Source organism: Hylobates moloch, unplaced genomic scaffold (genome assembly GCF_009828535.3).
Source record: "Hylobates moloch isolate HMO894 unplaced genomic scaffold, HMol_V3 SCAFFOLD_16, whole genome shotgun sequence".
Taxonomy (NCBI): Eukaryota; Metazoa; Chordata; class Mammalia; order Primates; family Hylobatidae; genus Hylobates; species Hylobates moloch.
Window position 1 is genome coordinate 35,498,288 of NW_026652291.1, and position 11,257 is coordinate 35,509,544.

General features: G+C 47.1%; 1 protein-coding gene across 4 annotated transcripts in view; it reads right to left on the reverse strand.

Annotated features, from left to right (window-relative positions):
• SMOC1 (SPARC related modular calcium binding 1) overlaps positions 1–4,089 on the reverse strand; it is a 154,335-nt gene extending 150,246 nt beyond the window's left edge. For 2 of the 4 annotated variants that reach the window (XM_032179741.2, XM_032179740.2), the window contains exon 1: positions 3,728–4,089. In XM_032179741.2, coding sequence (XP_032035632.1) covers positions 3,728–3,826 — 99 coding nt within the window. In that variant the 5' untranslated portion in view covers positions 3,827–4,089. The remainder of the gene's footprint in view (positions 1–3,727) is intronic. The other 2 variants (XM_032179739.2, XM_032179737.2) reach the window with 1 other exon arrangement.
• Between the last annotated feature and the right edge of the window lie 7,168 nt (positions 4,090–11,257).

The following is an 11,257-nucleotide window of genomic DNA, read 5'->3' on the forward strand; positions in this document are numbered from 1 at the left end:
TACGGTATACATACACAAGGAATACTATTCAGCCATAGAAAAGAATGAAGTCCTATCATTTGCAACAATGTGGATGAACCTGGAGGACGTTAAGAAAAGTAAGCCAGCCACAGAAGGACAGGTACCGCATAATCTCACTCATATGTGGAATCTAAAATATTGGTCTCATAGAAGTAGAAAGTAGAACAGTGGTTACCAGAGGCTGAGGAAAGAAGAGGGGAGGGGGGAAGGAGAGAGGTTGGTCAAAGGGTATATAATTATAGTTAGAGAGGAGGAATAAATTCAAGAGATATATTGTATAGCAAAGTGACTATAGTTAATGACAAGTTATTGTATCCTTGAAAAATGCGAAGAGTGGATGTTAAGTGCTCTCACCACAAAAATGATAATTATGTGAGGTAATGCCATCATTAATTAGCTAGATTTAACTATTTCACAATGTATATATACTTCAAAACATGTTGTACACAATAAATACATACAATGCTATCTGTCAAATTTAAAAAATAAAAATCCATTTCTGACACAGACCTCTTGATCTTCGCATCATCTCCTATTTCTCACATTTCTTAAATCTAGTTCCTGCCTCCAGTCAAAGTGGAACCTGTAATCACTCTCAAACACACATTATCTGCATTTATTTGTTCATTCCACCAACACCAACAAAGTAAATCTTGACAGGTGTCTGGCCCCTTGCTGAGCTCCAGAGATAAATCCCTGGACAAGACAGAAACAGTTCCTGCCTTCACCCAGCTTTCCATCTTCAAGGGAGACACAGAATTTAACAAAGACAGGCAGTTGGCTTGACCATCAGCCACACGCCATCAGCCAGGGAGAGCCCCTCCCCCATCCCATCCTCCCCTGAAACCTTTTCAGTAAATTGTGCAGGATTAAAGAAACGGCTGCCTCCTCAGTAATTAAAAGAATCCTGACCAACGTCCCAGCCAGCCAATTGGCCACTCAGACTTGAGAGATCCCAAAATCAGGTGCTTCCTACATAATAGCCTCCAATCTGATACTTGATAGCCGCTGGTTTCCAGAGTCAAACAAATGTCAAGAATTTTATGAAGGAAGGCAGGAAGCAAATAAGGGGGCAAGGACTGGGGTCTAGGCCTCGGGGGAGCTCAATTAGTGAGCCAGATAAAGTTAAACTGAAAGGGCATGCTCTTGGTTTCCTAGAAAGCCAGCTGGAAAAGATGCCAATCCTTAAGCCTCTGTCACTCAAAAGATTAACAGAAGAGACTTAGGAGCACCCACAGGGAATAATGCAACAAGCCAGATGTTTCTGCTCCTCGGATGATGCCGCTCTCAACAACCAGAGCTACACTTTTGAGGCCCCCAGTAAGCCATAGGAAAGAACTGGAGTCTTTGAGGATAGGTTGAAATTCAGTCATTTACCTTAAGTGATACAGACACCAAAAAAATATTAATAATTTCTCTGCAGACTCCCCTGATGTATCCGGTTCTGTATTTCTCATCGAGCCATCTCTTTCTTTAACAGAAACAGCATCACTTGGATGAACACTCACTACAGCTGGTGGCGGTGGGGAGCGCACACAACCTTCCAATCCATATAAACCGGAAGCTCAGGCAAGTCGATTGGCCACCCTGAGTCTCACTTTGTCATCTGTAAAATGGCTTTTAAAAGACCCACCTTCTTGTTCTCGTTCGAATAAGAGATCATGTAAAGTGCCCAGCCAAGATGTTCATAAGTGGTAGCTCTTATTATTATCTATAAACACAATCAGGTAACCACATGCTCGAGACAGCACCTTCTCCTTGGTACTTTCTAAACACACCAAGATGTGTGTGCGCATGTGTGTGTGTGTGTTTGTAAGCGTGTGTATTTGAGTGAGAGAGAGAAATAGGAAAAAAAAGAAAGAAGGAGAGAGAGTGTGAAGCAGCTTGGACATACACCAGCCTATTTACAATTCCTGCTTACGTTCCATCACTTCTATCAAATTAATAAACTAGAGGAGCTGGAAGGAACCTAACCACCTTGCCTGATTTCCCCTCAAGTCCCTAGCTTTCCCCTAAAGGTTGCTTCCTCTGATTCCAGGAGGCCAGGAAAGAGAGCCATATGGCTTGAGACTCTAGACAAGCCCAGCAGCAAACAAACGAGTCCCCCACCATTTGTCTCAGGGCCTCTCTCCTTTCGACCCTCCCATGGGCGGCCATCCAGATTTCAGTCGGGGTGCTCTGGTCTGCATCTCTGTCTTGACTGTTCCTAATTATTGGAGGGAACGCATGGCTCGCCTGACCTCAGAGTTTAAGAGCTCTGAGTCCTAATATCAAACCAAGCAGCTTCATTTAAAAGGCATCCTCATCTGCATCCATAAAAGTCATTCCCGGAGCCCTTACTTGCCCCAGCTTTGGGAATGCCTGTTGTCGAGGATTTATGACACTCCCTGGATCTAATCTGCCACACTTTAACTGCTGCTGTTGCACATCTGGTCATAAAAGCAAGGGCTGGCCCAACACGGGGACAAACACTTTTCTTTCCTAAGTGGCTGCAAATCTGATCTCACAGTGATAGCTGGGCTTGGATGTAATCAACCCAGCATCTGGGCAATCATTAAGACTTGTCAAGCATTGCAAGACTTTTCTTCCACACGACAGCTATAAAGACGATTCTCATATAGCAAAAGCTATGAATAAACAACCTGCAATCTGAACAGGTGGTAAAGGGCTAGGCCCAAGGATGTTCAAGAAAGAAAGCACGAGTGGGTTGAGCCAACCTCGTTTTCGCAAAGATCCTAACTACTTTCACATGGACTCTCAGGCTGCCAGTTAAGAGGCAATTGCCCTGACATAAACTGATGCTTGGCCAGAGATTGCCTGGATTAAGTTTGGTCAAAAGAACCACTAGGTGGTTTAATAGTACATGTTTTAAGGCAGTGAAATTCTTTATTAGACCAATTGGTGGGGGGCGTTGCGGGGATAATCTAGACCAGAAATGAACACAATACTGTCGGTTCCAGGAGATTTTACAATGCCCTGGACAGTCTGTCCTGTGCACAGAATTGGCAGGTTTCATGTCGTTCAGAAACTCCAATCAGACCAAGGTTCAACAAGTAATTGAACCTCCCAGCACTGAACCCAGGGGAAGAGACCCCTGAACATTGCGCAACTCTCCCCTCCCACCTCTCTACAGTACCCCACCTCTGACCCTCTTCTAGTGCCTGCCCGGCAGGAGGGGACATTAAAATTATCTGCTGTGGGTTTTACGAGCAATGATCGCTTTTTAAAACAACAACACAAGGTCCTTGTGTGGCTCGCGGGTAACCTAAAACTCTCCAGGCAGAGCTGCACCCGCCCGCGTCCGAACCCCCGCCGCCTGCCAACAACGCCAGCGCGCTGGACCGGGCGAAGCGTGAGACCACAGGGAAGCCCTACATGAGTGGAGAGCAAACTTCTCTCCGACGCAGGAGGCACCTCTGAGGGTCTTGAGCAAAATGCAGGGGAGAAGAGATTGGGAAAGAAAACCCACCAGTGACAGTTCGGGGGCAGGAGAGGGATGGTGGGGCAAGAAAGGGAGTGGTGGTGGCTCCAATAGGAGAAAAAAAAATATTTCAGCAACTTCACCAAGCCCGCAGGGGACCTGGTAGTAGACAGAGGACAACAGGTCTCTGACATCTCTCTTCCCCCTCTTCCTGCCCCCAGGGATGAGGGGCGAAGCGACCTCGCCTCCCTCCGCAGGTGGGCGCAAAGCTGGGGGCACACTTACCCTGGGGCCTGTGGTGCGGTGGCCGCGAGCCGGGGACAGCTGCACCAACACTAGCAGCAAATGGGGCGTGAGCAGGCGGGCGCAGCGCGCGGGCAGCATGGTGCCAGCCAGGCTGGGCAGCCGGCAGCGAGCGGGGTTCGCGGGCTCCGCGGGGCGCACAGCGCGCCTTCCTTCCTTCCTTCGCTCGGGGCCCTCGCGGCGGCGGGGAGCGGGCCGCGGTCCTGCGGCGGGGGCTCGCAGAGGCTGCGGTCAGGGGACACAGTCATGAACCGCGCAGGAGGGGAGCTGGAGCGGGAGCGTGTGCTCTGCGCGCGGCGCTAGCTCCGCTCGGCGGGGCCCAGGCGGCAGCAGGTTGGACGCCTGAGCCCGGGCCATGGGAATTCCCGTTATAAACCCCCGGGAGGGGCGGGGCGGAGCACGGCGGGCCTGATTGACGGGCCAAGAGGCCTGTTGAAGCCGACCCTCTGGCAGGTGAAAGCCAATGGGAGAGGGGCAAGAGGAGCCGCTCGTGGTCAACCCCCCGCCGAGGAGCTCCGCGGGAGTGCGCCCCGGGAGAGACTGGAATAAAGAGTAACTTTCTCGTGGCACTCCTGCCGGAGGAAGCCTGAGAGAGCCCAGCAGCCGACACCCACCAGAAGGCTCACCTGGCTAATAATAATGCCTTAAGCATGTATATTTCTTAGCTCAAGCTCGTGATTGTCCCAACAGCCCGGTGAAGTAGGCAGGGAAAATACTCCTAGCCCCATTTATCAGATGAGAATGCTGTGACACAAAGGCGCCGAGAGACCTGCCTCTCTGCTCCATCTGGGAAGAGCAACTGGGAAGTCGCCGGATGACCCGCACAGGGTGGGCTGTGGCGTTGGAGTGGGGAATGGGAGCATCCACTTCTTTCAAAGACCTCCCTGGGAGGTGACATCCTGAGTCTCACAGCGGCTGCCCCGGGAGAAGTCGCAAGGGACAAGGTGAAGCGTGTGCTGGGCATTGGCCGCTGGGGAGGGCCTCTTGGGTACGGTAACCCGCTACACACACACCTCCCAGGCCTACGGTCCGTGTGATCCAGGATTGGAACTCAGGCATCCTACCTTCCCACTCTGAACTGGAGGGCAAGGGGCAGCCTCTCTATAGCCCAGCAGCTCTGGCAGAGGCGGGCAGAGAGGCCCTGGTCCCCTGATGGGAGACAAGGAGGAAAAGCATGGATGAGGAGGAGGCAGTCTGAGGATGCAGAGATCCCAGAGATGGGGTAGAAAAAGGAGAGGAGATCTCTCCCGAGTGCCCGACCCACTTGGAAAGGACAGCTCAATGGAGCTTCAGTCAGATGTTGGGGGCTCTGCCCAGGGCCATCCCCGGAGGGCCATCTTGGGAATGGTCACAGCTGCATCACACTGGCTCCTCAACAGAGCAAGGTGCTCTGCTGCCTTCAATGAGACTGACATCTCCAGGAAATCACAGGGATGAGGGGGGCAAAATGAAACCCAGAGCGATCTCCTTATGTGGAGAACAACCTTTAGTGCTTACTTCCATCAGTATGGGCTACTTCGCAGGGAGGGATTCTTTTCTATAATTTGATTGTAAGCATCAGTGCCACACTCCTCCTCCCTATCTGGTCTGAGAGGTCCTAAGATTAGCTCTGCTCCCTCAGGGCTTCTCTCCTGGATTCCATGAACCAGCCTCCCACCTGACTCCTGAATTCAGTTTTGCCCTCTCTCCACAATGGCCCCATCCAGCCTCCACACGGCAGCCAGTGTGTCTATTTGCTATTTAGAAGCCAGTGATCCTTTTAAGCAGCAAACCGGAACTCACCATTCCCTGCTTAAACGACTTCCCCTCTCCCCAGTGCCCTCAGACAAGAAAGCTCAGACTGGATGCTGGAACAATAACAAAGTACTTGTGGTTCTCCAAACAAAAATGAAGAGCACTTCTAAAAGAATGGTCTATCTTTTCCTCCACTGGGAATGAGTGCTTTGGTCAGACTCTGGAGCTGGACAGCAGGGTTCAAATCCTGGGTCTGCCACCTAGTGGTATAAGCTTGAACAAGTCACTTGACTCATCCAGGGTCCCGTTTTTCTCTCTGTAAAATGGGGATAAAAATAGTATCCCCCTGCCATGAGATGTTGTCAAGATTAAAGGAGATGGAGTCTTTAAAGCCCTTAAAATAATTAAGTGAAAAGTATCACAATATGGCATTTGAAGAGGACAGGACAAATGCCTCATCTCATTTTATCCTCAGAACAATCTTCTGAAATAGGTCAGACATTCCCTACTTTACAGGTAGATAAATGAATACTCCATGAGATTGTGACTTGCCTGGCCTCATTTGGCTGGCAAATGACAGAGCCAAGACTCAAGGCAAGGTTTTTGGAGTCTAATTCTGCTTCCGTCATGTGATGGCTGCAATCTCCAGTCTCAAATCCCATAGGGTTGGACGTTCCTATGTGCTAATTGGGAATTTCTTCAGTGGCCTACAAGGTGAACTGAGACTGGTGAGCTCCACTGAGCTTCAGAGGAAAAGGATGCAAACATCAGGGGTCAGCCCTTCCTGGAAACAGCCCTTGTGATCTGGCATCCTGGAGTTTGCCCAGCTGGACTTGTGACACTTGTCCAGTACTGTGCCCTGTGCAGCACTGACATCAATATCCATGTGTCCACCTAAGTGTTCACCCTCCAGGGGCTCAACAGGATGGAACTGTTACCATCGGGCTCAGCAGCGTGACAGGCTTTTCCTGACTGTACCACCTGGCTACATGCACCTATCAAGCTGGTCAACTCCTTCCTGTTGCTGGAACTATTGAGAAATCTGCTGGAATAAGTAAATATGCTTCAGCTGGCCCTGAGTATCTGGCAGCACAAAGTGCCCAGGGAAAAAGCATTGCAATAGCCCTTTCCATCCCTAACACCAAATGCTGCTTTCCAGCCAGAAAGCTTATTTCCAAGTGTTCACTGGTCCAAAAATCTACATTATTCTGGATTTCAATCATGTAGCTTAGTTCAAACTATGAGCAACCGCTTTCCAGTTACTTTGCTCAGCAAGTATTTTCTTTCCCTCTGGTTGGCATACGAGGCCTGTTGTAACCATGGCCATCATTCAGATGATGCATTTTCTTCTCCCAACTCCTCCCAAGCCCAGAGAAGGTTAGGAATTCCAGAGAACCACTAGTCCCAAACAGTATCTCTCTGCCAGGCTTAATCTTCTGATCCAAGCAAAAAAAGTAAAATTGACAAGTTTCTTCTTTCCCTGGAGGCCAGACTCGGTCCAAAAATAAATCTAACTATCTTGGCATCTGGTTTGTCCAGTTTCCGTCATACTCCTTGTCTTGCGGGACTTGTATTTGCAATGGGATATTTCAGTAGATGAAAATTAATACTTTGTATCACAGATTGAGGTCTGAAGACCTCAAATGTTTAGTACTAACTAGAAATGCCAGTTTCAAATATATCTGTGTTTCTGGTCAGGCGTGGTGGCTCACCCCTGTAATCCCAGCACTTTGAGAGTCTGATGTGGGCAGATCACTTGAGGCCAGGAGTTTGAGACCAGACTGGCCAACATGGCAAAACCTCATCTCCACTAAAAATAGAAAAATTAGCTGGGTGCAGTGGTGTGCGCCTGTAATCCCAGCTACTCAGGAGGCTAAGGCAGGAGAATTGCTTGGGAGACGGAGGTTGCAGTGAGTCAAGATCGTACCACTGTCCTCCAGTCTGGGCAACAGAGCGAGACTCTATCTAGAAAAAAAGAAATATATATATATATCTGTGTTTCTATAAAATCCAGAGGATTCTTTCCTCATTTGATATTCAGAATAGAATCTTTTCATTCATTTTTAATAAGCCCTTTGATGCATCTCCTTCTATGCCTTGCACAATGTTCGTTATTATGAGGGATCTTTGGATGCACACCCAGCCCTCTGAGAGGTTACCATCTAATTTAAGACACAGACCAGAGAGATACCTGGGGACCATATTTAAGAGTAAAGATGGCTGGGCGCGGTGGTTCATGCCTGTAATCCCAGCACTTTGGGAGGCCGAGGCGGGTGGATCACAAGGTCAGGAGATGGAGACCATCCTGGCAAACACGGTGAAACCCCATCGCTACTAAAAATACAAAAAATTAGCCGGGCGTGGTGGCGGGCACCTGTAGTCCCAGCTACTGGGGAGGCTGAGGCAGGAGAATGGCGTGAACCCGGGAGGCAGAGGTGGCAGTGAGCCAAGTTTGCGCCACTGCACTCCAGCCTGGGTGACAGAGTGAGACTCCGTCTCAAAAAAAAAAAAAAAAGTAAAGCCTGCAGTGTGTTGTGGGAACTCAGAGTGAGATGACCCACTGTAGGCCTAATGGGCAGGAAGGTCTCATGATGGAGGTAGATTCTGGATGAGGCTCTGGAGCAGAGTGCTTCTATAATATAAATATATCCTGATTTATATTTGCTTCATTTGTTACAACAGCTACCAACAGAAAGAGGTACACTGTATCTAAGGTCCAAGACTTTTGTCAAAAACACTAGTGAGCTTAGAAGCCTGAGACATTAAGATTCCTGGGTTCTGCTTTTAGATTTATGACTAACTTGCTGTAACCTTAGCATTAGGCTAAGGTAAGTATTATTAGTCCCACTGTGCAAATGAAGTTTACCCGCAGACATTTAACCTTACCAAAGTCACTCCTTAAGCTTTAAATACACATGACAAAAATAATTCGAGTGACAAACAATTTAGAAATTTAGTTCTGTCTTTGGTACACAAACTCCATTCAAAGTTTTAGGCAGCTTCCTCCAACCCAGGCTCCTTCTATTATTTCTCTGTCATAATAAGCAGCTCTACCTGGTGGTACAAGATGATTGCTTAAGCCCCAGTCATCATATCTATTTTCCAGCCAACAGGAAGGAAAACGAGGAAAGAAGAGCATGCTCCTCTTTTTAAGGACACCTCCCAGAAGTCACGTTTCATTTTGTCTCATTGGCTAGAACTTGGTCATATGACCACATTCAGCAAAAAAGGGCTTTAAAAAATGTAATCCTAATTGGAGGTGACCACATGTGTACAGCTAAAAATCAAAGTTTATGTTACTAAGAAAGGATACAATTCTGGGACACAATTAGAAGTAGAGGCCATCCTCATGAGTCATCCTTGAGTTGCCAAACAAAAGAAGACTACAGCATCCAAGCTGTGGTTTACCTCTAGTTCTGCAGACCCAGATCCCTGGTACTCAAAAATATTAATGGCCCTTATGGACTGAATATGTCTCCCTGAAATTCATATGTTGAAAGTCTACCAGCTCCATGTGATGGCCTTAGGATGTGAGTCCTTTGGGAGGTAATTATGATTAGATGATGATGATATACAGTCAAAAAAACAAGGATTAGGTGAGGTCATGAGGGTGAAACCCTCATGAATGAGATTAGTGCCCTTATAAGAGTCACAAGAGAGTTTGCTTTCTCTCTCTGCTCTCTGCCATGCGAAGATACAAAGAGAAGTTGGCCACCTGGCCTCACCAGAACCCAACCATGCCAGCACCCTGATCTTGGACTTCCAGCCTCCAGAACTGTAATAAATACATTTCTATTGTTTGCAAGCCACCCAGTCTATGTTAAGGCAGCCTGAGCTGACTAAGACATTGGCCTTACTGCCAGACACCCAGACTCTTCGTGGCCACAAAAATTTCCTTCTGGTATTTCCCTTAGGCACGTTCAAGTGGGAGGAACTGAGAACATACTGGAATGAAGCTCAAGCCATGTGGTGCCAGGCTGGCAAGAAATAAGCCCCTAAAGAGACCAGTGGTCAGTTATGGTCACTGGGAATAATGCACATCTTGTGAAAATATTTTTGGCAATTGTCTATATTCTTCTGTTTTTATTTATTTCCCCTCCCTCTTCCACCTATAAAGGGATCTTTCTCTTCACTGAGTTGTTTTTCTGTAACCTAGTTTCAAAATTAATAATAATCGTGGTAGTAACTATGAGGGCTTAGCAAATGCCAAAAATGAAGACCTTAGTGTACACTCTTGCACTTACTCTACGAGGTAGGAAGCATTATTTTCTCCATTTCTAATGAAGACACTGAGACTATGGGAGGTTAAATAACTCACATAGCCAGAAACAAAGAGCAGAATAAGAACCAAACCCCAATCCACCTTGTTATGAGGGTGGAGGGTCCTAAAAGCTAACCTTTTGCTAAGCACTTTCACTACTTTATCTCATATCCTCAGACCCAACTTATGAGGTCATTATTATTGGTCCCTTTGGATAGATGAGGAACTGAGGCTTAACCACAAAGGTCAAATTTACCAAGGGCAGTTCTTAAATTTCGCATTTCACATCCAAAAATTTGGCATCCTCTTAACCCACTTATGCCTAGTGTTCCATTATTGGAATGCTGAGCATGTCGGGGTTATTTATATCCTACTTCTCAAGGTCATCGCCAAGGTCTGATTTTGCAGTTCAAAAAATTGCAATCTCCAGCATAAATGGGTTAAATCTCTCACCCCTAAGAGTCAGAAGCACATACTGTTTTTGTGCATGCTATTTTGTTCATTGCTGAAGGCTAACTTCAATATCCATGGGTATGAATTTTCCCCATTCACCTGCTTTAATAGTCTGTGTTATTTATACAAGAGTCCAGTTGGAAAGAGGCATTACCCTTGTATTCAGGACCAGAACAACCATGTTTAGATGCTTCAGAGAAAGCATTACCGCAACGACTTCATTCGGCCTGTGGTTTAATACTGTATCATAAATCATCATCATGTGGTCCTAATCCATTGACATAGAGGCAAACCAGTCAATGGAACAAATTTTACTGCATTCCTACTGAGTGCCAAGCACCGCACCAGAGTCTAGGTATGCAGTGTGAACAAAGACAAAAGGCAAATGACATCAAGGAACTTATAGTCTAGTGGGAAGACAGATATTAAGCAACTAATTATCAACAATTAATTCACTAATTACAAGTATCCACAGTACTGCAAGGAGGCACAGGTGTTTGGGGACTTTATTTTAAAAGGTATGTAACCCAGTCTGGAGAGTCAGTAATAATTTTCCTCAGGAAATGATGTCCTGGGGGGCGTTTTTTGAAATAGGGATCTCACTCTGTTGCCCAGGCTCGACTGCAGTGGCGCAATCATGGCTCACTGAAGCCTCAACTTCCTGGACTCAAGCAATCTTCCCACATCAGCCCACCAAGTAGTTGGGACCACAGGTGTCCGCCACCACACTTGGCTAGCTTTTTATTTTGTAAAGATAGGATCTCCCTATGTTGCCCAGGCTTGTCTCGAACTCCTGGGCTCAAGCAATCCTCCCTGCTTGGCCTCCCAAAGTGCTGGGATTACAGGCATGAGCACTGTGCCCTGCCAAAGTGATGTTTAAGTCAAGACCTGAAGGCTGTCTGATTTAAGCTGGATAAAGCATGAGGCGAAGAGTATACTAGGCACAGCAAACAGCATATGCAAAGGCACTGAGGTAGGAGAGCATATGAAACTACGTCTGTGACTAACTAAATCACTCTTACCCCTTTAACCCTTAGTAGCTTAGGAAAAATAGTTATAACCAT